General features: G+C 38.3%; 5 protein-coding genes and 1 pseudogene across 22 annotated transcripts; all 6 read left to right on the forward strand.

Annotated features, from left to right (window-relative positions):
- Positions 1-148: 148 nt before the first annotated feature.
- Positions 149-2,696, forward strand: LOC104765659 (mitogen-activated protein kinase 9). The gene is made up of 8 exons (XM_087501913.1): positions 149-458; positions 597-746; positions 1,048-1,203; positions 1,330-1,467; positions 1,616-1,689; positions 1,779-1,880; positions 2,004-2,235; positions 2,323-2,696. Exons 2-8 carry the CDS (start codon positions 645-647, stop codon positions 2,386-2,388), a joined length of 870 nt encoding a protein of 289 aa, XP_087358039.1. The 5' UTR covers positions 149-458; positions 597-644; the 3' UTR covers positions 2,389-2,696.
- A 1,128-nt stretch (positions 2,697-3,824) lies between these two features.
- On the forward strand, positions 3,825-5,953 carry LOC104765660 (putative GPI-anchored protein At4g28100). The gene is made up of 2 exons (XM_010489417.3): positions 3,825-4,730; positions 5,414-5,953. The coding sequence occupies exons 1-2, from the start codon at positions 4,062-4,064 to the stop codon at positions 5,756-5,758; spliced, it is 1,014 nt and encodes a 337-aa protein (XP_010487719.2). The 5' UTR covers positions 3,825-4,061; the 3' UTR covers positions 5,759-5,953.
- A 664-nt stretch (positions 5,954-6,617) lies between these two features.
- On the forward strand, positions 6,618-9,898 carry LOC104765661 (actin-interacting protein 1-2). Its single transcript, XM_010489418.2, has 6 exons — positions 6,618-7,316; positions 7,520-7,681; positions 7,810-7,996; positions 8,194-8,619; positions 8,824-9,231; positions 9,318-9,898. Exons 1-6 carry the CDS (start codon positions 6,928-6,930, stop codon positions 9,573-9,575), a joined length of 1,830 nt encoding a protein of 609 aa, XP_010487720.1. The 5' UTR covers positions 6,618-6,927; the 3' UTR covers positions 9,576-9,898.
- Positions 9,899-9,928: 30 nt separating this feature from the next.
- LOC104765662 (beta-glucosidase 43) lies at positions 9,929-12,845 on the forward strand. 17 transcript variants are annotated; one of them, XM_010489419.3, is made up of 12 exons: positions 9,929-10,268; positions 10,371-10,429; positions 10,529-10,604; positions 10,700-10,771; positions 10,868-10,955; positions 11,043-11,295; positions 11,397-11,512; positions 11,599-11,819; positions 11,951-11,982; positions 12,073-12,175; positions 12,275-12,455; positions 12,558-12,845. In XM_010489419.3, exons 1-12 carry the CDS (start codon positions 10,052-10,054, stop codon positions 12,652-12,654), a joined length of 1,515 nt encoding a protein of 504 aa, XP_010487721.1. In that variant the 5' UTR covers positions 9,929-10,051; the 3' UTR covers positions 12,655-12,845. The 17 variants fall into 17 exon arrangements, 8 of the variants coding, with proteins under 8 accessions (XP_010487721.1, XP_087358041.1, XP_019096764.1 ...); XR_015591042.1 differs by having other exon boundaries at positions 9,959-10,268; positions 11,066-11,295; XM_087501915.1 differs by having other exon boundaries at positions 9,966-10,268; positions 11,397-11,519.
- A 1,642-nt stretch (positions 12,846-14,487) lies between these two features.
- Positions 14,488-17,357, forward strand: LOC104746166 (beta-glucosidase 44). Its single transcript, XM_010489420.3, has 12 exons — positions 14,488-14,871; positions 14,956-15,014; positions 15,111-15,186; positions 15,275-15,346; positions 15,431-15,518; positions 15,618-15,870; positions 15,945-16,060; positions 16,149-16,369; positions 16,500-16,531; positions 16,611-16,713; positions 16,832-17,012; positions 17,094-17,357. The coding sequence occupies exons 1-12, from the start codon at positions 14,628-14,630 to the stop codon at positions 17,188-17,190; spliced, it is 1,542 nt and encodes a 513-aa protein (XP_010487722.1). The 5' UTR covers positions 14,488-14,627; the 3' UTR covers positions 17,191-17,357.
- Positions 17,358-17,968: 611 nt separating this feature from the next.
- On the forward strand, positions 17,969-26,223 carry LOC104765665 (DNA-directed RNA polymerases IV and V subunit 2-like; annotated as a pseudogene). The gene is made up of 8 exons (XR_015591049.1): positions 17,969-18,385; positions 18,918-19,154; positions 19,284-19,839; positions 22,558-22,882; positions 23,143-23,434; positions 23,584-24,476; positions 24,572-24,878; positions 25,460-26,223. The product of XR_015591049.1 is annotated as a DNA-directed RNA polymerases IV and V subunit 2-like (transcript).
- The last annotated feature ends 151 nt before the right edge of the window (positions 26,224-26,374 follow it).

Here is a 26,374-nt window from a genome sequence, read left to right on the forward strand (position 1 = left end):
CTCTCAAAGTCACACGACCGGAGACGTGCATTAGAAGAGTTACAGGGCAGACATTGGCTGTCATCTTACAATATCTCAAACCAAAAGGCCATTTTGGCCCCACCCACCTCCAACACCACTACCATCACCGTTTTTATTTTTCTCTTTTCTTCTTCTCAGACACGCTTTTTGAAAAATTTTAATATTATAGAGTCCTTATCAAAAATAGTTATACAGTTTGTTAATTGTTATTTTGTTAGCCTAATTTTTCCTAACACTTGATCTGATTAGTTGTTGTTATGAAAAACGACGAGAGATATTAAAATCCATGTGAATGATGAACCTTTAGTTCGTAAATAGTCAAACATACCGTTACAGCACCACCGTTAATAATAGTCATCATCCTCATTCTCGGAATGCTTCTAATCATCTGATCACCAACAACAGCAACAACAGCTCTCGCCACTGTGGTTCTACAAGTGATCGTTTATCTGTTCTTCAATTCTCGTTTCTTTTTTTTTTTTTTTTTTTTTTTTTTTTGTTGCAAAAGTGTATGTTTCACATATTATATGGCATCACAATCTTAGCTTAAAACGGATTTTCTTTCTTTGCTGCAGTATACTCCTGCCATTGATATATGGAGCATAGGATGCATATTTGCAGAAATGCTCACTGGGAAGCCGTTGTTTCCTGGGAAGAATGTGGTGCATCAATTGGATATTATGACTGATTTGCTCGGTACTCCGCCTCCCGAAGCTATTTCAAGGGTTAGTTGGTAGAGTTCATCTATTTCTGTTTACCACAATTTGGCTGCTAGAGTTTTTTTGATGTCTTATGTCGTATGAGTTGAAAGTTTTATAAATGATGACTATTTGTTTACTAGTACCGTAGCTAGTACCTTCCAGCCATGGTTTTGTGGCGAGTAGTTTAGGCTAGCTTGGGCTAAATTCATATTAATTGGTAGGAAAGCTCAGAAATATGAGCATACTATTGTTATAACGTTACAAGACAAGGATGGATCAGTTTTCTGTTTCCTGTAATGATGGTTAGTGTTTTGTGTTGTTACAGATTCGTAATGAAAAGGCGAGGAGATACATGGCCAATATGAGAAGAAAACCGCCAGTTCCATTCACTCACAAATTTCCTCATGTAGACCCGTTGGCCCTTCGCTTACTGCACCGTCTTCTTGCATTTGATCCCAAAGACCGTCCCACAGCTGAAGAGGTAAAGCTCCTGTATTGTACTTTTTTTTCTCTAGCGTTTTCACTTCAAAGTTTCAGAGCAGTTTCAATCACTCTCAGAAAAGGAAACTTTATATATACATGTTTGTGTGTGCGCGCGTGTATACAGGCACTGGCAGATCCTTACTTCTATGGTCTGGCAAACGTGGACCGGGAACCATCTACTCAACCGATTCCAAAACTTGTGTTTGAGTTTGAAAGAAGGAAGATAACGAAAGAAGATGTGAGAGAATTGATCTATAGAGAGGTACACTAATCTCTTATTGTTTTTGCTTCACTAAACTTGTTTGGATTGGTTAAGCTCTGAACAATGGCATAATGTATATTCTTCTTTTTTTGCACGTATCCATTGGTTAATCGTGATTCTTACAAAACCTGAAAATGAAACAATGCAGATATTAGAGTATCATCCTCAGATGCTGCAAGAATATCTTCGAGGTGGAGAACAGACTAGCTTCATGTACCCAAGGTATATACAAACATTTAAAATCTGTATTCAAAATTACCACTAATCATGAGAAGTAATATAAGGATTTTGTAATCTAAATGAAAATGCAGTGGTGTTGATCGGTTTAAGAGACAATTTGCACATCTTGAAGAAAATTACGGTAAGGGTGAGAGAGGCTCACCTCTTCAACGCCAACACGCTTCTTTGCCTAGGTATACAATTTTTGTTTGTTGGTTTGTCCGTAGAACTAATTTAAAAAGTCATCAGATTTCCCCGATTCTTTTAAAGTTTGCTTCTCATTCCGTTGTGCTGTGTTGGAACCTTTTCTGTTTCAGAGAGAGAGTCCCTGCTCCTAAGAAAGAGAATGAATCACATAATCACGATATCGAGAACAGATCCACAGCTTCTTTAGCCACAACCCTCGAAAGCCCTCCAACGTCACAACACGAGGGCTCAGACTACAGGAATGGGACCAGCTATACTGGTTACAGCGCTCGCAGCTTGCTAAAAAGTGCGAGCATCAGTGCATCTAAATGCATTGGCGTGAAACAAAAAAACAACTCCGAGGTAAACAATCAAGAAACATGATACATATAGAATAGAGTAAAAGATTTGTGTACACTTGTTTTTCACATTCTTGTTTACTTTTTACAGCACGGGGAAACAAACAATGATACGGTAGATGCTTTGTCTCAAAAGGTTGCGGCTCTCCACACTTGATTCAGATATTGGGGAGTGAAACTTGTTGCTAACAGTAGGCGGCGGATTCTACAATTTACACATCTCTCACAGAGAAGAAGAAGAAATGTTATGATCTTTGAGATACTGAGAGACATGAGCAATGAACAAAACAAGTTAACCGTCATTTGCTTTCAATTTGTCCATCAATTCGAGTTGTGTTAAAAAAAATATGGATGAAGAAGAATTGTGGAAATAGCCCCAGTGCGTTTGGCTTTACTACATGTTAACCCCTGGATTTATGTCTTACAAGTATTTGACCTTATCAGGCGATGAAAATTAAATGTGAAGTTTGTGTATTTAATTAAACGCATAATCTTGACCCATATATGCCTAAGTTAATCCTAAGTATACATGTTATATACAGTAAGTGAGTATGATGATCAACTTCGTCCTCAAATGATATAGAATGATTTTGATTTACTGTTGATTTTCTTCTTTTTGGTCGTCCCATTTGCTTTTTCTTTGTTCTCTCGCTTTTGGTTTACTAGTGGCTTTTGAGAGAGCGGATGAAAATACTGTTACGAGCTGTACATATCTTACATAAATTTAAATTAGTCCAATGTTGTGAATTTTAGTCTATATCCAAAGTGAGTATATATCATTTTGTAACTCTACTACAGTAGAAGTCGTTACTTTTTGTTATGGCATTCCCGAAAAAGGGATTGTAATGTCATAGTTTAAGCAGCTTTTTAATTCACTACTACTACTTGCTACTACTACAATACCATTTCGCGTGCCTGACGTTACCTTTTTAACATGGAGCTCCACATAATTCTCTCTTTTTCCTTTTTACTATCCACCTTTATTTCCTGGCTTGGGTGCGATTTTTTTCTTTTCTTTTCTTTTTATTTTCCATGGAAATAAGAGTGAAGTCTTTAATTTATAGTATACACATAAAAACTTTAATAAAAAAGAAAAATGACAAAACAGCTAAATACTATAAACATAACAAAACTAAATTGGCGACTTTTGTTTTACAGTTTGCATTTTGCATGGTTCTTTTGTTCTTTACAATGTTTAATTTGCGAAAAAAAAAATAATTGCATTATTTTGTCAGCCTACGAAAAACTTTATAAAATCGCACTATGCTAATTTGATCGATTAAACAGATTACAGTATCAGAACTAAGTATGTGTGGTTTTTTACATTGGCTTCATAAAAAATATACAAAGCAAAAGTAGTGGAGTATCGTAAGTATAATACTAGTACTAAACTAAACGAATCCTTCCAAGTCTTATGTATTGGAATTATAAAACAAAAACAAGTGAACCTGCCGATCAGTCTCACTCTGTACTTTTCAAGTTTCAATGCGAAGAATAATCGTCCCGTGATTCAACTAATTAATTTCAGGTTACTAATACTGATTTGCCACCATGGATTACAATTTAAACATACTTTCTATTATAATCATACACAATGAAAAAATATTAACGAATCATAAGAAATTGTTTGTTTACAATGAAAATTTTTAACGAACCAATTATTTTTTAAATAAGTAGTAAGACTGTAGTAGTAGGAGTAATATTAAATTGGTATAAATCGAGATCCCCTATTTGTGATATTTTATTACACATCTCTTCGCTCACACTCTCTTTGTCTCTCTCTCTCTCTCTCTCTTTTGCTAGTCTACTCTTGTCTCCATCGTTCCGGCGATGTTCCAACACGCGCCTTCTCCCTTTCACCTCATCATCGTCTTCTTCTCCTTCTTCACCATTCTGTCACTCGTTTCACCAAACCCAGAAGATACTGTCACAGTCCAGCCATTCCGGGTCAAATCATCCCCACCCGCAACCATACCCGCTTTCCCGGAGCAATCCGATTTCTCAGGCTGCCCTCTCGATTTACCTGAAGACCTCTTCCACGGAATCAAATCAGCCTGCACCGGCAAAAAGCTCCACAAAGGACGATGCTGCCCTGTTCTAGGCGCGTGGCTCTACTCTGCTTACTCAACCACTGCTCTCAGCCGCTCCATTTCCGCCGCCGCCAGAAACGCATCATCCTCCCCGATGACGCAAGAGGACATGCCTCTGCTTCCCGATGACTCGGAGACTTGCGTTGACGGATTGGGGAAATCTCTGAGGCAGAGAGGGATTGAGCTCACCAGACCGAACGAGACTTGCGACGTCGTTTACTGCTACTGCGGAATCAGATTGCATCCTTTGAGCTGTTCTGAGGCTTTTAGAGTGAACGAAGAAGGGAGACTTGTCGGAGACGAGAGGGTTACTAGATTAGAAACTGATTGTTTGAGTGGAAGCCACAACAATGCTGATAGATTCTCTCCTCTGCTTGGCTGTAACAAGTGCTTGAACAGTCTCTATAAGGTAAAGTCTCTAACTTTTCTATTAGAAGCTGTCACTGTGGAGTTCAAATGGGAACTAGCTAGGTTGTCTAACATAGTGAAATGTGTGTTTAGTAGATAAATCTAGTAACTTTTAGATAATCTATTGATACCCTTTAGTGTTCTTTGGTGTTTTAGCATCTGGTTTTGGTTTAGAGTTACTTATAGATTAGACAGTGTTTTGGATGAGTAATGAGGAATTGATCGACTAGTTAACTATGTCTAAGGAGATCTAATACAAAAGTAATCACTTTTCTTGATGCTTTGCTGATATTTAGTGTTTAAGCACGTTAGGGTTTTACTATATGAGTATGTGAGTGAGGATTGAGGAAGATTTGGAATTATGTAATCTAGGATTCTTTCTGATCTGGCCATCATCCATGGCGAATGGTAATTTGGGAAAAGTTTTGTTCTTTAGCTTTTGTTCTTTTTCTATCTGACAGTCTGACACACACTCACACATAGGCGCTTACAAAAGCCGTGATCTTCACGCGTTACTTTGTCTTTGATTTCATTCTTCTACATCTTAATCACCAACCTACCATGACTAAAAATAAAGCTTAGCCACTAGCTTCCACCTTTCTACTTTCTAAATCCTCAATGATTACTTAGTCAACAGTAACAAAACCTAAACAAACTTAACACGCTTCTGGTTTTGTTTTGCAGCTAAACCCGAAAAAAACTTCAGGTACAAGAAACCCATCCAAGGAAGATCGAAACAGAACAGCAAAAATGCACAACAAAGACTGCGTCCTCATGGGTCTCACTTGGCTTCTTGCTAAGAACCGTACAGCTTACTTCCCCACTGTCACTTCCGTCCTCCGAGCCGTCATGCTCAACCAAGGTGGGGAACCACGGTCGTGTGCTATCGGCAGCGACGGCATGCCCTTAGCCGTCGACTCTTCCGAATTCTCTAGTGGCTCGGCAACTTCACTTCAGTATCCGCACTGCTTGGTCCACTTCTTTCTTTACAGCGCCATCATCACATTAGTCTTACTAAGGTCGTGGTGACGTTGTATTGGATTTTGATTGTGATGTGGGCACGTGGTATTACGTGATTGGTTGAATGAAGTGAAATTCAGATAGAAAAAGAGATGGGCTTGGTTCTGTTCTGTCTTTGTAAATTAGTCTTTTTGTTGTAGCCATGTTCTTCTAAACATTTTATTACATCAAAAAATTGGTCAATTAAAATTTGGAAAACAACAATTCACAAATTGCAAAATTTTCAACAATAATTTTGCGACCATATCAAACTATATGAACGCAATCAATCAGAATTATATCAACATTTTTTTTTTTTGAAGAGAAGAATAATAGAGAAAGGGCATGTGAGTAATGGGGACGAGGTGGTGTGGCTGGTTTGAGAGAGACAGAGAGACTTGTGACAGCTTTGTTCTTATGTTTCCTTATCTTCTCTCTAACCACGCAAGGAAGATCTCTATAAACAATAATAATATACATTCATCTGTGTATTATAATGCGACCAAGAGATGTAAAGCCCCACGACTGACAACTAAATTTTCTCATACATTCCAATAAAAATTTCAATCAATAATCGAATGATTCCATGAATTTTTTTTTTATATCACAAGGATATTTCATAACAAGTTGTGTCGGTGTTTAAATAGACAGACATCAAATGCTAGCGATTCATTGACTTGGCAATATTTCCAAATATAGCTACTATGGGCTTTTTTCACCGGACCATGGGCCGCACATTTACCTCTTTTGAAAATATAACACCCAATTAGTCTAACTCTAATCCATAAAATTCCAACATTACCATGTTTAATCCACTCCACTAATAAACCTCTTCATTTGTAGGAAAAACATAACCATTATTATAGCATATGATTATTTTGTGTCTAATAAACAATTGTGATAAGCAACAACAACAAGACTAAATACAAATAGGTCTTTAGAAGACTACACTTCACATTTTTCTTCTTTTATTTATTAATTAATTTAATCAGTTTGTGCCAGAGAAGTGAATGTTGTAACAATGATTATTACCATTACATAAATCTTTTTAATTAATTAAAAAAAGCATAAACAAGAACAGCTAACGGAGACTCAAAACCGCCCTTCCCTTTTCTTCGTCTGTGTGGTCTCTTCTTCTTCTCGTAAAACCCAAAAAAATATCACTCAAAACAATCTCTGCTAAAGTCTCTCGATTTTTGATGGAACTTTCCGAAACCTACGCCTGCGTCCCATCAACGGAGAGAGGTCGAGGGATCCTGATCTCCGGTGACTCAAAGTCCGATACAATCCTCTACACTAATGGTCGATCCGTCGTGATGCTCGACCTCAACAACCCTTTGAATGTCTCTATCTATGGGGAACACGCTTACCCAGCTACTGTTGCGAGATACTCACCTAACGGAGAGTGGATCGCGTCGGGTGATGTGTCGGGTACTGTTAGAATCTGGGGTGCTTACAATGATCATGTGTTGAAGAAAGAGTTTAAGGTTTTGGCTGGTCGGATCGATGATCTTCAGTGGTCCGCTGATGGGTTGAGGATCGTTGCTTCTGGTGATGGCAAAGGGAAATCTCTTGTTCGTGCTTTCATGTGAGCTTTTTTTTTTGTTTGCTTCTTTGATAAAAATTTGATCTTTAAAGTGCTTAGCTCTCAATTAAAGTGAAATGTGTTGACTTTGGATTTGATCGGACTAAAAAGGGTTTTGCATTGAATTTGTTGAATCGGATCGAATCACATTGAACTGATCATTTGACTCATTTGATGCCTAACGAAATATTCACATTTTATATTAGGTGGGATTCAGGATCAAATGTGGGAGAGTTTGATGGACATTCTAGGAGAGTTCTTAGCTGTGCTATCAAGCCAACTAGACCGTTCCGTATTGTTACTTGTGGGGAAGATTTTCTGGTGAATTTCTATGAAGGTCCTCCTTTCAAGTTCAAGCTCTCAAGCAGGTCAGATTATTCAATTACTTGTGTTCCATTTCTTTAAAGAAAGATATTACTTTTTGTATCTGTTTTCAGTTCCTTGCTTGTGTGATTCCGAGTTGTTTTAATAGTTTTGCTGTGTTGTTGGTCGACAGAGAGCATTCCAACTTTGTCAACTGTGTGAGGTTTGCACCAGATGGAAGTAAGTTTATTACTGTAAGTTCAGATAAAAAGGGAATTATATATGATGGAAAGACTTGTGAGAAACTTGGAGAGCTTTCACCTGAAGATGGGCATAAAGGTAGCATCTACGCAGTTAGCTGGAGTCCTGATGGTAAACAGGTACTAAGTTATGTCTGTTTGTTGTACCGTATTATCAATTCTTTTCCGATTCCGTCATATTAGTCTCAAACTACACTAGGCTTGTACAGGGTTTACTAGAATAACATATGAAATATATCGCTCATATATACTTGAATCATCAGTGGTTGGTGCTACATAGGTACTTACATGTTGTATATGTTTGAATCATCAACCAGGTCCTCACTGTTTCTGCAGACAAGTCTGCCAAAGTATGGGATATTTCAGAAAGTGGTAGCGGAACATTGAAGACGACATTGAATTGTCCTGGATCATCAGGAGTAGTGGACGATATGCTTGTTGGGTGTCTGTGGCAGAGCGATCATATTGTCACTGTTTCTCTAGGTGGCACAATCAGCATATTCTCAGCAAGCGATCTTGATAAATCCCCCTTTCAGTTTTCGGGGCACATGAAGAACGTCTCTTCCTTAGCTGTCCTCAAAGGAAACACTGACTACATATTATCTGGTAGTTATGATGGTCTCATATGTAAATGGATGCTAGGCCGAGGTTTTAGCGGTAAATTGCAGCGGACTCAGAACACTCAAATCAAGTGCTTTGCTGCTCATGAAGAAGAGATTGTGACCTCCGGATATGACAATATGGTAAATTGGTTCTCACTTTTATTTTTTTTTCACATGTAGTAGGACTTGTCACCTTAATTTTTGCGTTGATCTGACTATTTAGGGGAATATCGAATGAATTTAAGGACGTAACAAGTGTTAATGATATTACTATTAGTTATTACAAGCATAACTATTATTGAAGCAACTAATTCACATTCTTTCACTATGTGATTCTTAATTCAGATATCCAGGATTTCCTATAAAGACGATCAATGCACAAACGAAGAGGCTATTGACATTGGAAATCAACCAAAGGATCTAAGCCTTGCACCACTCTCACCGGATCTACTTCTGGTGACCTTTGAGTCAGGAGTTGTGTTTCTCCGTGATGGGAAAGTAGTGTCAACCATCGACCTTGGGTTCACTGTCACTGCTTTGGCAGTAACACCTGATGGAACTGAAGCCATCGTCGGTGGCCAAGACGGTAAACTCCATCTGTATTCTATTAGTGGCGACTCCCTCACCGAGGAAACAGTTCTCGAGAAACACAGAGGCGCCATCAGTGTCATACGTTACTCTCCGGATCTCTCTATGTTTGCATCAGCTGATTTGAACAGAGAAGCTGTTGTGTGGGACAGAGTTTCCCGAGAGGTAAATTAAGATTATTTATAACCTTTTCCCCCCCATGAATCTGTAATACAAACACTGGTCTTATATCGGTCTCTTTTTAAAAACAGATGAAGCTCAAGAACATGTTGTACCATAGCGCACGCATAAACTGCTTAGCTTGGTCTCCAAACAGCAGTATGGTTGCTACAGGATCCTTGGACACCTGTGTGATTGTGTATGAAGTGGACAAACCAGCTTCGTCAAGGATGACCATAAAAGGAGCTCACTTAGGTGGAGTGTATGGTCTGGGTTTTGCTGATGATTCCCATGTAGTGAGTTCTGGTGAAGATGCTTGTATTCGCGTCTGGAGCTTAACTCCGCAATAAAAAGACTTTTGAGGTTAAAAAAATTTATAAAGATATCTTGTCTCTGTGGAAAAGCTTCAACTACTTTTGAAGACTTTTGGATCTCCTCCGTTTGGCTGTGGCTGTGGCTGTGTTGATGACTTGTGTGTGAGTGTCTTTTTGTCTACATATCTCTGTTTTGGTCTGAAATTGTGATCTTTGGTCTGTTTATTATTTTCATTATCAGAAGATTACTGATAAAGAGAATGGGACTTGAGAGATTCTGCTTTTTTTTTTTTTTTTTTTTGGATCTATATTTGATTACTTTCGTTTTACCCCTTAAACAGAGGAGAATTTGCAATTAATTTGTCTGATCAATTAATTAATCTTAATTACAAAAAATATACTAATAGATGACTCCATTATTATGCTAAGGTTAAAGCGAGACCCACATTGATCCTCCTCTCTCATCATAACTCACGCACATTCTCTGTACCATCATCATAGTGGCCTCTCACATGTTTCTTTTTCTCCTCTTCCTCCTCTGGGCTTCCCGCTCCGGCGAATCTTTTCCGTCCGGAGACGGCGTACCAATGGACACAAGCGATCTTAACAGAGAGAGTTTTCCGGAAGGATTCTTGTTCGGAACAGCCACGTCAGCTTATCAGGTGGAAGGAGAGACCCACCAAGACGGTCGTGGGCCAAGCATTTGGGATGCCTTCGTCAAGATTCCTGGTTAATTTAATATCATCATCAATCTAATTACAAATTCACTAAACTGATTAACTTACTAAACTTTGCGATCTCTTTTTTATGCTGTTGTATGAAAAAAAACAGGTAAGATAGCTAACAATGCCACGGCTGAGTTAACGGTGGACCAATATCACCGTTACAAGGTACTACTAAACTACTAATCATGCATTAAAATATTCTTATCGAGTCATAATGCATATGTATGGTGTTCAAAGTTCATCATGTTAATCATCACATTTCAGGAAGATGTAGATTTGATGCAGAACCTCAACTTCGATGCCTACAGATTTTCCATTTCATGGTCCAGAATTTTCCCTGGTAATTTTACTCTATACTACTGTAATAGTAATCACATTGCTTATATTTTAGATCTAAGATTGGTTTCTATATAACTTCAAGCTTATGGAAAACAGAGGGAACCGGCAAAATCAACTGGAATGGAGTTGCTTATTACAACAGATTGATCGATTACTTGATCCTAAAAGGTATAATTAATCATTTCCTTATATATTTGTATACATTTGATTTGACTTTTTTTCTTAAAAAAAAAAATATAATTATGAACATAATCCAATTGTTAGGTATAAAACCGTATGCGAATCTGTACCACTACGATCTTCCTCTGGCTTTGGAACAAAAATATCAAGGCCTGCTTAGTAAACAAGTAGTGTAAGCACCAAGCTTTGAACTTATCTTCTTTTCTTTTGTTTCTTGCAGCAAAATCTTTTGATATAGTATAGTGAGGCAATTTTACAGGGAAGATTTTGTGGATTACGCAGAGTTTTGTTTCAAGACATTTGGAGATAGAGTGAAGAATTGGATGACGTTTAACGAGCCGCGTGTTGTAGCTGCTCTAGGTTATGATAACGGCATTTTTGCTCCGGGTCGATGCTCTAAAGCATTTGGAAACTGCACTGATGGTAACTCCGCGACCGAGCCATACATCGTTGCCCATCACCTTATCTTGGCACACTCAGCAGCCGTCCAGAGATACCGCCAAATTTATCAGGTGTGTAAATAAACTTATAGGCTCTTTCAAATTGTTTTTACTTTGTATGATATCAAACACCTAAATGGTTACTAAAGATCGAACCAATACATTTTTTTCAGGAGAAACAAAAGGGAAGGATTGGGATACTACTGGATTTTGTTTGGTTCGAGCCGCTTACGAGTAGTGAAGCAGACAATGACGCTGCTCAAAGAGCAAGAGACTTTCATGTCGGATGGTAAAAGGTTCATATTTTTAGAAATCTAAAAAACTCATAAATTACCTTTAAGAGTTTTGTTGAGCTTATAAATGTATGTTTTGAAGGTTTATTCACCCAATAGTGTATGGAAAGTACCCAAATACGATGCAAAACATCGTAAAGGAGAGGCTTCCGAAATTCACCGAGGAAGAGGTGAAAATGGTGAAAGGTTCCATAGATTTCATTGGAATAAACCAATACACGACTTATTTCATGTCCGATCCTAAAATATCCACACCACCCAAGGCTTTGGGTTATCAACAAGATTGGAACGTCGCTTTTAACTGTAAGTTCTGTGTTCATATGTACATTTATCCGTTATGAATGATCTCCAGTCTTGTGACACTGTCAATGTGTGCATCATCATAGTATATAAATCAAGTGCATACTGAGAGTTCTTCTTCTATACACATGCAGTTGCAAAGAATGGGACACCAATTGGTCCAAGGGTGATATATATATATATATAATTCTTTTGTTTATTGTTAACTCTCTTTAGTTACTAGTATTTGATTATGAATTGATCTAAGTTTATTTAGGCACATTCGGAATGGTTATACAATGTTCCGTGGGGAATGTACAAGGCATTGATGTACATTAAGGAACATTATGGTAACCCAACTATGATTCTCTCAGAAAATGGTATTCTAACAACAGAGTCTCGAGTTTAATATGTTTTCTCGTTATATTTCTAATGTTATATAAGTGTTGAGTATTAAAATTTGAACACGATCTTCATAGGAATGGATGATCCGGGCAACATCACTCTAGCGCAAGGACTAAATGATACAACGAGAATAAATTATTATAGAGACTACTTAGCGCAGCTTAAAAAGGCAGTAGACGAGGGAGCCAATGTAACTGGATATTTCGCATGGTCATTGCTTGATAATTTCGAATGGTTATCAGGATATACCTCAAGGTTTTGAATTAACTAATGAATCTGTTATTATTAGTATATGATTCTTTCTGATAAATTGTTATAGTATGTTCTAACTTCTAATGACTTCTCTCCTGCGCGTAGGTTTGGAATTGTGTACGTGGATTACAAGGACTTGAAGAGATACCCCAAGATGTCTGCGTTATGGTTCAAACAACTACTGAAACGGGATCAAATCTGAGCTCAATGTGTCTATGAATAGATTATGATTGAGTTACAAGTGATTGTTATATAAAGCCTTAAAGGAACTATAGGGTCGTTTATCTCCCTTTTGAGCTTTGATGGATTGTGAGGTGACTATGCATGCGACTGCGTAACTTGTGAACTCTCTGATCTTTGCTAACAAAAACAAGAAAAAAAACTTGAGAACTCTCCCTTTGACTTTTCAAAATATTCAAAAGCAGCAACAGTATATATTTAAAAAAAAACTCTTCTAGTATATTTACCACGTAACTTCAGTAATGTGTGTGGGCATATATAATACACTGAGTTTTTTTACTGAGACTGCATGATTTTTTCTTTCTTATTACGTTTTATGTTTGTTTTTGAAACCTGATATTATATCGTATAAGTATCACCTTTACCAGAAAAATAGGTTGATGTTAAATCTATAGGGTAACTTAGAATATTTTACTTACCAAGCTCGTATATGTATAAATGACACCTTTATCAGAAAATGTTGCATGTGAATGACAAAAAGGAATCATGATAAACTGTCGCGTTGCGATATTAAATAATAAGATGCTATACTACAAAGCTTTGCTACACTCGAAGTCACTCAACTCTCAATAGTCAATAATGGATGTAATCATATTCCTATACCACGGAAAATCTTATAGCATGATTCAGATCACATGTTTCTTACTTTTCTTAGACCAAAAAAAATCTTAGTCGTTTTCCGCATCGTGTATCACATCAATGGATATTAATTATAAGCCTAATGAACGCTCTTTGAAATGTGTCGGCTACAAATTATTTTCTTGATTTCTTCTTTGTTTTTAATATTCACTCACCGTTTGTTGTGATTTCGATCGGGAGTTATAGGAAGAAGAAAAAAAGAAAAAAATTACGTAGTCACGTGAAGATGGGGGGACAAGTCTAAGAAAATGGGGCATGCATGGTCCTGTCTTGAGGTCCACGAGGACTGAACTTAATGGATTGTGATTTGACCAGTTTGGCCTTGTTGTCTTCTGTGCTTTTCGTTTTTTTTTCCCTTTGGCGCTTTTACGATCCGCGTGCTGACTTTTCTCAATTTGTGGACCGGAACACGATAATTCTCTTCCGGCATTCTTGTCTTTTTCCTTCTCTACTTCTCGTACGTACGTATAACTCTCTGAACATATATTAGTATGTTATTACGAGAAAAGTTAAAAAACATATACCGATTTGGTTATGATTTGTTAACTTTATATAAAGTAATGTCTGTAAACCTTGTTGTATATTTCAAAACAATTCAAGAAAAATCCAAATAAATATCATCGGTTTTGAATAACTCACATTTCATCACAGCACAAGAAAACAAGAAGTATCTGCGTTTGTTTTATATAACATACATACGTACTTAAAAACATGTTAAAGTTTGTATTTTTATGATGTACAGAAAAACATGTTAAAAGTTAAATTAAAATAGTAGTTATTCGGCGAAATCAGTTAATCATTTCTAAACTGTAACTTTTTCTCTCTAATACATCCCGGAAATTTAGGCCTTCAAACATGAAAAGTTTTGCTCAAGTCAAGTTCATAAAGGTTCATACATTTAGAAAGTTTGATGATAAAACAATGCATAAATCAACATAAATTATATGTTGCATGAAACAAATTCATCTAATAGTGGCAGTAAATCCCGAATGGATCAACATCCATAACTTTAAATTTATAATTTGGTATAAATCTATTTTTGTAACGAAAATCATATAGAAATAATATCTCTATGTGGTAACAAATCTCATTTTTATTTCACTGACTAGACATTAAGATAATTATTAAAATGTTTTAGAAAACATATTGTTAAATCGATTTATATTCTTATCTAAATGGGTGACTCAGTCCCAGCCATTTGAATTTCATCTTATCACATCATGAACAAATGCTTGATTAAAAAAGCCTATAAATATCCGTAAGACACCCAAACCAAACAGTCAAAACTCACTCACCATGAAACACCTTATCTCACATCCATGGCCTCTCTTCCTCATTCTCATCCTCCTCTCTTCTCTCACCTCCGGCGAATCCTCTCCGTCCATACAAAACATCAAATTGGACACCGGAGGTCTCAGTAGACAGAGTTTTCCAAAAGGATTCTTGTTCGGAACCGCCACCTCAGCTTATCAGGTCGAAGGCGAGACTCATCAGGATGGTCGTGGCCCAAGCATCTGGGACGCCTTCGTCAAGATTCCTGGTAATTTACACTTTGAACTGTTAATCATGAAAGGTTTCTTGATTAATCATATTTTCTTAACACTATTAAAAATTATCAAAACAGGGACTATCGCCAAGAATGCCACGGCTGAGATAACAGTGGACCAGTATCACCGTTATAAGGTTCTATACTAAACTACTAATCCTAAAGAATCATACATATATACTTTATTATACATTCTGATTTAATAACATGTGTTCATGATAATCACATTTTAGGAAGATGTGGATTTGATGAAGAAACTCAACTTCGATGCTTACAGATTTTCAATTTCATGGTCCAGAATATTCCCTGGTATTATTAATTATTATATAAAGTAAAAAATCATAATGGTTTTTGATTAAGATTAGTACAATAGTGACTTCAAAGCTTATGAATGCAGATGGGAGCGGCAAAGTCAACTGGAAAGGAGTTGCTTATTACAATAGATTGATCGATTACTTGGTTCAAAAAGGTATTAAAATCATCATAACGTTTTGTGTAAAACTGATTTGATTGTAAAATAAAGTATAACATATCTAATGTAACACTAAATTAGGGATCACACCTTATGCAAATTTGTACCACTACGATCTTCCATTGGCTTTGGAAAAGAAGTATAAAGGCTTGCTTGGTAGACAAGTAGTGTAAGCACCAACCTTTATATCTAAATATATACTCATTTTCGATCGGTCTCATTTACAAATCCCACAAAAGTTACAAACTTGATGATGCAAAATTTGCAGGAATGATTTTGCGGATTACGCAGAGTTTTGTTTCAAGACATTTGGAGATAGAGTGAAGAATTGGATGACGTTTAACGAGCCGCGTGTTGTTGCTGCTTTAGGTTATGATAACGGCATTTTTGCTCCGGGTAGATGCTCTAAAGCATTTGGAAACTGCACTGAAGGAAACTCCGCGACCGAGCCATACATTGTTACTCATCACCTTATCTTGGCCCATGCAGCAGCAGTCCAGAGATACCGCAAATATTACCAAGTAAACAAATAACTTCTAATATGATTTCTTGATGTGAGGTGATGTGATGAAATAAACTTATATGACTACTGCAGGCTAAACAAAAGGGAAGAATTGGGATACTTTTAGATTTCGTTTGGTACGAGCCGCTTACTAGAAGTAAAGCAGATAATTATGCAGCTCAAAGAGCAAGAGACTTCCATATCGGATGGTAAATGTTCAAACTATTTTTTACATATAATATTTTACCATCAAATTTTGGTGAGCTTATAGGAATATCTTTTGTTTAATGTTGAAAGGTTTATTCACCCAATAGTATATGGAGAGTATCCAAAGACAATGCAGAACATTGTGAAAGATAGGCTTCCAAAGTTCACAGCGGAAGAAGTGAAAATGGTGAAAGGTTCCATAGATTACGTGGGAATAAACCAATACACGACTTATTACATGTCCGAACCACATTTCACCACCAAACCTAAGGATTTGGGTTATCAACAAGATTGGAACGTACAGTTTGGCTGTAAGTTTTTGGAGCATTCACTACGAATATATAGATTTTGGATTTTGTTTACAATTAATCTTTAGATTTTGATCGTGACAGTCATGAGTATTATATGATTTTGACAAATAGATATTTTATCCACTTGCAGTTGCTAAGTTGGGGAAGCCAATTGGTCCAAGGGTGAGATATACATGTTTTTCATTTTGGCTAATCAATATACAAGTGTCTCAAATTATAAATTAAACGATTTATTTTATAGGCTCACTCGACATGGTTATACAACGTACCATGGGGAATGTACAAGGCCTTGATGTATATAAAGGAACGCTACGGCAACCCAACTATGATTCTCTCTGAAAACGGTATTAAAGAAACAAAATCTTCAATTAAGTTCTTTTCGTTTTGTTATATTTCCAAGATTAATTAATAGAGATGTTAAGAGTTTTTATAACTGGTACGTTGGTTGAACATGTGTTTTAGGTATGGATGATCCGGGAAACGTGACTCTAGCTCAAGGACTACATGACACAACGAGAATCAAGTATTATAGAGATTACTTAACCAACCTTAAGAAGGCTACGGATGATGGAGCCAATGTTGTTGGATATTTTGCGTGGTCTTTGCTCGATAATTTCGAATGGTTATCAGGATATACTTCAAGGTAAGCTAGTCAAAAATCTATACCAATATATGATATTTAGAATTAAAAAGGTTATAATATTTGTTTTCATTTATTATATAGGTTTGGGATCGTCTATGTTGATTACAAAACCTTGAAGAGGTACCCCAAGATGTCTGCTAAATGGTTCAGAAAACTTCTGAAACGAAACAACAAATGATCTCAATGTGTCCATGGATGGTTTTAGGTTTTAAGGGATGGGTAGATCGATCGATGAATAAAAAACAGTGACTTTGTTTATTTTGAATTGTACCTTCGACTCTTATTTTCTTCAACTTTTCAAGGACAATAAAAAGTTTAAGTAGAACGTAACGCATTTGGAGGACATTACAAATTTTCTAAAGTTGCAGCATATCTTTATTCAAAATTGTTCTAAAAATAAAAAACCAAGAGTTCTTATTTCAAATTGACGGAAGTACCCTTGATATTACACTAGATGGACACCAACGCGAGAACAACTTAAAGGGCATAGCCGTCATTTTAAAACAAGCGACACTCTCTTTATTTCATCACTCGGTTTAGACTGGTTTCGCTTAAAGCACTGAGGCTAAGGGTTTTAGTACTCTCTTCGTCTTCTTCGGCGAATCTCTCCGCATCTTCAGCGATTTTCCGGCGACGTTTACTCTCCGTTCCTACCGAAACCGCCGTTTTACTCCGTCTTCGTGCCAGCTTAAGCAATTTCAGGTACCCGATTTAGGTATTAACGCTTTGATTCTGCTTTTGAGCTTTGAAAAATTCCTGATAAATATGCTTTAGGTTTCCCTTGTTTTGGATAACGATTCGGTTCTAAGGGTTGAAATTTGTGGTTGTATCATGGCTGTATTCATTATAGATCGCAACATGCAAGATGCATTTTCCGTGGCTCATGATTTTGTCACGACTTCTTAATCATTTTATCTGTCTGTGTTTTTGGGGTTTTTGGTTCCTGTGTGTGTTGAGGTATACCAGAGATGGACATTAATGAGATGGATATTGACGAGATTGAGGCTTCTGGGCAGATCAATCTGTCTAAGATTGGTGAAAGTTCTCTCCAGAGGTTCTGCAAACAAGCTGCGACATCTTTCTTTGACAAGTATGGACTCATAAGTCATCAGCTCAACTCCTACAACTTATTTATTGAACACGGGCTTCAGAACGTGTTTGAATCCTTTGGGGAGATGCTTGTGGAACCGTCTTTTGATCCAACCAAGAAGAAAGAAAATGGTTGGAGATACGTAACTGTGAAATTCGGAAAAGTCACCGTGGAGAAGCCCACATTCTTTTCCGATGACAAGGAGCTTGCTTTTTTCCCATGGCATGCCAGGCTTCAGAACATGACATACTCTGCAAGGATGAAAGTAAATGTCCAAGTTGAGGTAACATAACTAACTTAATCTTTGTCTAAAATGAAATATGCTTGTCTGGTTTTGATGATTGATTCCCCTTGCTTGAAAACTCAGAAAGGCCAGTTAAATATCACTTTGTAGTCGAGAGTGATACAACACCTGGTTTGAAATAGAAAGAAAAACATCTTACGCTTTTTAGTTGTTTAGTTCTTCTTCATTCCCTCACTGTGCTCTAATTGAGTGTTTCATGCTTGTATGCAATGACTCTTAATACTATCAGACTTTTGTTGATAACTCACAAAGGCCAGTTAAATATCACTTTGTAGTTGAGAGTGAAACAATACCTGGTATGAAATATAAAAGAAAACATCTTACGCCTTTTTAGTTGTTTAATGCTTCTCCATTCCCTCACTGTGCTTTAATTGAGTGTTTCATGCTTGTATGCAATGATTTTTATACTGTCAGACTTTTGATGATGTTTCTGTTTTTCTGTCCATGTATCTTATCCTCATTACGGGTTAGTTTATTGTCTAACTGCCTCTTCACCTTATAAATTGACTAGATGTTCACAAAAACCGTTGTTAAAAGTGACAAATTCAAGACGGGACAAGATGAGTATGTCGAGAAGAAGGTTCTAGATGTCAAAAAGCAAGACATTCTAATTGGCAGTATATCTGTCATGGTGAAATCTGTCCTTTGCAAAACTAGCGAGAAAGGGAAGGAAAATTGCAAAAAGGGGGATTGTGCTTTTGATCAGGGTGGATATTTTGTGATAAAGGGGGGGGGGGGGGGGGGGGGGGTGAGAAGGTGAGTTACACCAGTTTGGGATATATTTGCATATTCGCTATCATGGGATTTCTATTTTGAACTATCTTAGTGCATAGATTAGTAAAAATATTTTCTAACGAGATTATATTGTGTTTTGCAGGTGTTTATAGCTCAAGAACAGATGTGCACAAAGAGACTGTGGATTTCCAATTCACCGTGGACAGTCTCCTTCAGGTCTGAAACTAAAAGGAATAGATTCATTGTGCGCCTCGCGGAGAATCAGAAATCAGAAGACTATAGGAGAAAGGAGAAAGTACTGACAGTGTACTTCTTGTCGACTGAGATTCCAGTCTGGCTCCTCTTCTTTGCACTGGGTGTTTCGTCAGACAAAGAAGCGATGGGTCTAATTGCTTGTGATGGAGATGATGCAAGCATTACCAATAGCCTCATTGCTTCTGTCCATGAAGCTGATGCAGTTTGTGAAGGTTTTCGCCATGGGAACAGGGCGCTAGCATATGTTGAAGAGCAGATTAAAAGCACCAAACTCCCTCCTGATGAAAGTGTGGATGACTGCCTCCACCTATATTTGTTTCCAGGCCTCCAAGGTTTGAAGAAAAAAGCCCGATTCCTTGGCTATATGGTGAAAAGCCTTCTGAGCGCATATTCTGGGAAAAGAAAATGTGAAAACAGGGACAGTTTCAGGAACAAGCGAATTGAACTCTGATACGATTGTACAATGCCACGTCAAGAGGACTCAAGTTGGTTGCTGATGACGTGGACAAGAAGAGAGGAAAGACTCTGATTGTGGAGGAGGCGTGGCCGTTACGGGATCAGCTTAAAAGAGCTGTGAAGCTCTTCTTCTTCATTATGCTGAATGTTGAATATTGTGAAGATTGGTCAAGCGATGTGCTTGTGGTTGGAGAGGTGAGCTAGAGATGTGCTAGTATCTCTCTTATGGTGTGTTGGGAGCTGAGCTAGTGATGTGCTAGTCTCTCTCTGTTCTTATCAGTTAGTTTTAATTGTGTGTTCGTGTAATCAGAGCTTACCGTATCGTAAATCTAACAATGGTGCGGTGAAACTGTGATCGGAGCTTCAACGCGATGAAGACGGTGGAGTTTGTGATCAATGACGATGATGGTTGTATGGATACGCCTATGTTCACCGGAACAGATCCGTTGCTGTGGATCTCAAAAGTGGAGAGGCTTTTCAATCGTGGCTGTTTCTCAGATGATGCGAAGCTTGATCTAGTCTTCTTGTTTTTAGACGGAGTTGCGTTGACATGGTTTATGCAGGTGATTAATAAAGAGAAATTTATGGAATGGACTGTCTTTAAGCATAGGTTGTTGGCTCGATTTGATCCGGTGAAGAGTTGTTGTTCATCCGCGAGAGATTCGTCCTGTGTTCCTGCATTGGTTGCAACAGAATCGTCGATTCACGATGCAGAATCCCTTGGTGCAACTGCAAACATTTCATTTAGTGAAACTGATTCGATTTCAGAGCTTGAAGCGGAGGCAATGGAATCAAACAAGGAGACTGATGTTGTTGCAAATCCTAAGGTATCGATTTCACAATTGGAACCTAGCCTTAGCGTTAGGATTTGCAGTGAGTCATTGGATATTAGGAAGGATGTACCATCTGTGTTGTTGGCAGAAGATCGATCACAATCAACATGTGTCATTGTTAACAACATTGCACACCAACTGTTCGATGCAAAGTTTTTGAGTATCAGACGTGAGAAACGTTTGATGAAACAAAGCAAATTTTCAAAGACATGGAAATTTAAGTTCAAAAACATGGCTATGTCGACCAATAGATCACAAATGGATCATAACATTGGTTTAGTGAGGAAGAAGAAAAGATTTCAGAACCTGAGAATGAACAAGCAAGCTCACATGTCAAGGGTGATGTCTAAAATGAGGATGTTGCATGATCCAAGAGGCATGAAGCAGCTTCTGCATGGGGATAAGAAGCTCATGTTCTTGTGTCAAGTGGAATCAGGGGAAGCGACAACACTCACACTCAAGGAAGCTGTGTCTGAGTTGATTTTTCAAGGATTCAAGGTCTTGACAGCGTATCCAAAGGTGTATGGAAAGCTGCAGTTACAAAATAGACTAGCGATGGATATTCCAGAGTATGCAGTTAGCTTAACAAGGGTTCATGCAGTCAACACAATTTTTCAAGACCGAGATGCAACACTCATGACATGGTTTATCCATGGTGATGCACAGTTTCAAGTGTATCACAAGTGGAGAAGTAAACCACTTCTATTTTGGAGCTTGATGTGCATTCAGTTTGTTCATAACACAAAGCCTGCAACTTCTCTAATTTCCAGAATTCACAAAGAAAGTGTGAATTTTCATATTGGTGATCCATGGTCTGATTGTGATCTTGTGGTTTTGATTGCTAGCAAAGGAGTGGCAGCGACTATAGGACATTCGCTATATATCATGACCTACTACTCTGCATATCAAGTGTGGGATGTAATGCTCCAATTAGGTTTCAGGGTACATCAACTACTAAAGAGACCAAAATTGTCTATATCCTGGAAATATAAACTCAAGCTTATGGTGATTTGGTTGGAGGATATCTCACTTTTTCATCACAGTTTGGGCATGGGAAACAAGGTTGTGATTGGATTGTATACAAGACAGAAGGTCCAAGTACGGGATCATTTATGGCTGACCACAAATGCAGATTTATTGCTTTATCTCTCAGCAAATCTGATACAAGTTTCACTACTACAACTACATCATACTCAGTGTGGACTGATATGTCGAATGGTCAATTGGTTGATTGAGTGTGAGCTGCAAGGTACAAATACAAGATGAAAGAGAGTGGTGCAATGGAGTATACAAGGGGTGAAAAGCCAGAGTGGGACAAGATAGTGAATCTAATCACAGAAACTCTATTACGTCAACAATTGTACATGTTGCAGAAGGTTGCTATACAAGCGTCATCTTCTATATGGCACCGCTGGAGACGCAAGACTGTCACAGTTGTTGCAAGCTCACAAGGACCGGCGTTTGTATCTTGTCACTGCAATTTTCTCTCTTCAAGCTTGAGGACAAGCTTGTCTCAATGGGGGGAGTATTGATACGATTGTACAATGCCACGTCAAGAGGACTCAAGTTGGTTGCTGATGACGTGGACAAGAAGAGAGGAAAGACTCTGATTGTGGAGGAGGCGTGGCCGTTACGGGATCAGCTTAAAAGAGCTGTGAAGCTCTTCTTCTTCATTATGCTGAATGTTGAATATTGTGAAGATTGGTCAAGCGATGTGCTTGTGGTTGGAGAGGTGAGCTAGAGATGTGCTAGTATCTCTCTTATGCTGTGTTGGGAGCTGAGCTAGTGATGTGCTAGTCTCTCTCTGTTCTTATCAGTTAGTTTTAATTGTGTGTTCGTGTAATCAGAGCTTACGGTATCGTAAATCTAACAAACTCGCTGGAGAACTGTTGGAGAGGGAGATAAGGGTGCATCTGGCACATGCCAGAAGAAGCATGACCAAGGCCATGAAGAAACACCTTGCAGGCGAGGGTGACTTGAAGCCTATTGAGCATTATTTGGATGCTTCCATAATGACAAATGGGCTTAATAGAGCCTTCTCCACTAGAGCATGGTCTCACCCTTTCAGGAAGATGGAAAGGATTTCGGGTGTTGTAGCTAACCTGGGTCGTGCAAATCCATTGCAGACTCTGATTGATCTGAGGAGAACGCGGCAGCAAGTTCTCTATACCGGCAAGGTTGGAGATGCTAGATATCCGTAAGTGAATTTTACATTGTCTTCAGAATGTTTTCAAGATATTCGTACTAACTTATTCAATCTAGTATATGATGGCGACCACTGTTTCTGCAGAGTCGCATCTGTGTATAATACTGATCTTGTATAGATGATACTGGAAATCCGATGATACTGCTATTAAGAAAATCTGATACTGTCTTTCTTGTTTCTTTGTCCCTTAGCCAATTTATCTGTTGAACTTTTCCTGATACTGTCATTCTTTTTTTTTTCCTTGGCCACAGGCATCCTTCTCACTGGGGCAGAGTATGCTTTTTGTCAACTCCAGATGGTGAAAATTGTGGTCTTGTGAAGAACATGTCTCTTCTAGGACTTGTTAGCACTCAAATTTTGGAACCTGTGGTGGAAAAGTTCTATGATTGTGGAATGGAAGAGCTGATGGATGATACTAGCACACCATTGTGTGGCAAACAGAAAGTTCTTCTCAATGGAGATTGGGTAGGATTATGTAACAATTCTGAATCCTTTGTCGCTGAGTTAAAAAGCGTGCGGCGCCAAAATGATTTCCTTCGTCAGGTATCTTCTGTTTCAGCAAATATCTTGCGTTATTTCGATATTCTTGTGCTGCTTGGTATTTGCTTTAGATTTTTTCTATTTCAGAAATGTATGTGTGTCATATATCATTTATATATATATATATAAATGCATCACAACTTTCTTTGCAGATGGAAATCAAGCGAGATAAGGATGACAATGAGGTGAGAATCTTCACTGACGCTGGCAGACTACTCCGACCTCTCTTGGTTGTGGAAAATCTCCACAAGTTGAAGCAAGACAAACCAACACAATATATTTTGACCATCTTCTTGACAAAGGGATTCTCGAACTGATTAGGATTGAAGAAGAAGAAGACTGTAATAGGGCATGGGGAATCAATCATCTTCTGAAGGAACCAAACAATTACACGCATTGCGAACTGGACCTGTCATTCCTGTTGGGTGTGAGCTGTGCAATTGTCCCATTTGCAAATCACGATCATGGGAGAAGAGTTCTTTACCAGTCCCAGAAGCATTGCCAACAAGCCATTGGGTTCTCATCAACGAACTCTAACATCCGCTGCGATACTCTGTCCCAGCAGCTGTACTATCCCCAGAAGCCACTTTTCAAGACATTGGCGTCGGAGTGTCTTAAAAAAGAAGTGCTGTTTAATGGCCAGAACGCAATTGTTGCTGTGAATGTTCATCTCGGGTACAACCAAGAGGACTCCATTGTGATGAACAAGGCTTCATTGGAACGTGGTATGTTCCGTTCAAAGCAGATTAGAAGCTACAAATCAGAGGTTGATAGCAAAGACTCGGAGAAGAGGAAGAAGATGGATGAGCTTGTTCAGTTTGGAAAGACACAGAGCAAAATCGGCAGGGTAGATAGCCTTGAGGATGACAGGTTTCCTTTCATTGGTGCTAACATGAGTACTGGCGATATTTTCATTGGCAGATGCACCGAGTCTGGAGCCGATCACAGTATAAAGCTTATGCACACTGAGAAAGGATTTGTGCAAAAAGTGGTATTATCATCTAATGGCGATGGAAAGAATTTTGCTGCAGTTTCTCTGAGACAGGTAAGTTCTAGATCATACTGAATCGAGCTGTCTCTCAGAGAATGCATTCCTATGATGACTCAAATGTATCATTGATTGGCTTTTACATCTTGCAGGTTCGTTCTCCATGCCTTGGAGATAAGTTTTCCAGTATGCATGGCCATAAGGGTGTTTTAGGCTATCTAGAGGAACAGGAGAATTTTCCTTTCACAATCCAAGGCATAGTTCCTGATATTGTGATAAATCCGCACCTTTCCCTTCTAGGCAAACACCGGGTCAACTCTTGGAGGCTGCTCTCTCGAAAGGAATAGCTTGTCCTTTACAAAAGAAGGAGGGTAGCTCTGCCGCATACACCCAATTGACACGTCATACAACTCCTTTCTCCACTCCGAGTATCACTGAATTCACAGAGCAGCTTCACAGGTATGTTCTTCACACTTTGACTTTTGGTTTAAGCTCGTAAAACGGAATATTGACTTATATGCTATTATAGATTGACATTGGTTCGTAGGGATTACAAATGGATGATATCATTAAGGGTAGTAAGTCAGTAACTAATTATTAATTATATTGCCTGGTTGAAGTTGTTTGAACTTGGGTACTTTGGCTACAGAATTTCCAAAAGTTGACATGATAGGCACTAAACTAGATTTGAGCACCTTACTTGAAACATGTCATCGTGGATCTTTGTTTTGTATCCTAGGAGTACTAGAAGTGAGCATGACTTATATGACGGGAAAATATCTATGTAAGACTGAAAAAATAAGAAGTTCGATTTTCTCTGGTTGATTAGTTTTTACCATTGTGCCTGAAAAACGTGAAGAGAATACAGAAAAATGGGCTCCATGTACCAGTATAATTAGTTAGAGCCAGAGGACTAATGGGCTCCATGTGAGCTTTGTGATTATCTGTTTAATTTGTTGAACCTTTCTTAGATTATTTGTTGGTTCTTAAGTCCTGATTGGCTGATTCATTCATTGTCAATGGTAACTATTTGTGGTTAGGGCTGGGTTTTCAAGATGGGGAAACGAAAGGGTCTACAACGGTAGATCAGGCGAGATGATGCGCTCTCTGATATTCATGGGGCCAACTTTCTACCAGCGACTTTTCCACATGTCAGAGGACAAAGTGAAATTCAGAAACACTGGACCAGTTCACCCGCTCACAAGGCAGCCAGTTGCAGACAGAAAGAGGTTCGGCGGGATAAAGTTTGGAGAAATGGAGCGAGACTGCCTAATAGCTCATGGTGCTTCTGCTAATCTGCACGAGCGTCTCTTCAGCCTCAGTGACTCTTCTCAGATGCACATCTGCAGGAAATGTAAAACCTATGCGAATGTGATCGAGAGGACTCCAAGCAGTGGAAAAAAGATCAGAGGGCCATACTGTAGAGTCTGCGAATCCCCAGACCATGTGGTAAGGGTTTATGTTCCTTATGGAGCTACGCTTCTGTGTCAGGAGCTGTTCAGCATGGGGATCACTCTCAACTTCGATACCAAGCTCTGCTGATTCCCGTCTTTTAGTATTTATGTCTATATTTATCGGTATATATGGCCTAGTGTAGTGCCTTAAAAAGACCATGTTATGTGTAGTTCGAGTCAGCTCCGGTTCTGGTTAGTATTGGTTCTGATTGATTCGGTAGGAGTTATCCGAACCGAAGAAATCGTAAAAACCAAGCCTCTGAACTTAACCCACTTTTGTGAGATTTGACTCTTTTAACCGTTAATGGTGGTAATGGTAGACAATATAATCCGGTTGGACCGGTTCTCTATGTTTGGTTGTCTAATTAAATTAAACTTCGTGTTTAATTCCAAGGTTTTACAATGGTCCAAACGATTACGACCTAATTACTATCGGATCCGAACTGACTCGACCCGACCCGTTTGTTATGATGCCGCCATATTATATGAGAGAAACCTTTC

Source organism: Camelina sativa, chromosome 19, assembly GCF_030686135.1.
Source record: "Camelina sativa cultivar CO46 ecotype springtype chromosome 19, ASM3068613v1".
Lineage (NCBI taxonomy): Eukaryota > Viridiplantae > Streptophyta > Magnoliopsida > Brassicales > Brassicaceae > Camelina > Camelina sativa.

Coding starts and splice junctions, on each gene's coding strand:
- LOC104765659 (XM_087501913.1), top strand. CDS start 645: ATGCTCACTGGGAAGCCGTTGTTTCCTGGGAAGAATGTGGTGCATCAA. Junction 1,204..1,329: donor ACCGTCCCACAGCTGAAGAG/GTAAAGCTCCTG, acceptor GCGTGTATACAG/GCACTGGCAGATCCTTACTT. Junction 1,690..1,778: donor ACTAGCTTCATGTACCCAAG/GTATATACAAAC, acceptor ATGAAAATGCAG/TGGTGTTGATCGGTTTAAGA.
- LOC104765660 (XM_010489417.3), top strand. CDS start 4,062: ATGTTCCAACACGCGCCTTCTCCCTTTCACCTCATCATCGTCTTCTTC. Junction 4,731..5,413: donor GCTTGAACAGTCTCTATAAG/GTAAAGTCTCTA, acceptor TTTGTTTTGCAG/CTAAACCCGAAAAAAACTTC.
- LOC104765661 (XM_010489418.2), top strand. CDS start 6,928: ATGGAACTTTCCGAAACCTACGCCTGCGTCCCATCAACGGAGAGAGGT. Junction 7,682..7,809: donor AAGTTCAAGCTCTCAAGCAG/GTCAGATTATTC, acceptor GTTGGTCGACAG/AGAGCATTCCAACTTTGTCA. Junction 7,997..8,193: donor GGAGTCCTGATGGTAAACAG/GTACTAAGTTAT, acceptor ATCATCAACCAG/GTCCTCACTGTTTCTGCAGA.
- LOC104765662 (XM_010489419.3), top strand. CDS start 10,052: ATGTTTCTTTTTCTCCTCTTCCTCCTCTGGGCTTCCCGCTCCGGCGAA. Junction 10,430..10,528: donor ACCAATATCACCGTTACAAG/GTACTACTAAAC, acceptor ATCACATTTCAG/GAAGATGTAGATTTGATGCA. Junction 12,456..12,557: donor TTATCAGGATATACCTCAAG/GTTTTGAATTAA, acceptor TCCTGCGCGTAG/GTTTGGAATTGTGTACGTGG.
- LOC104746166 (XM_010489420.3), top strand. CDS start 14,628: ATGAAACACCTTATCTCACATCCATGGCCTCTCTTCCTCATTCTCATC. Junction 15,015..15,110: donor ACCAGTATCACCGTTATAAG/GTTCTATACTAA, acceptor ATCACATTTTAG/GAAGATGTGGATTTGATGAA. Junction 15,187..15,274: donor ATGGTCCAGAATATTCCCTG/GTATTATTAATT, acceptor TTATGAATGCAG/ATGGGAGCGGCAAAGTCAAC.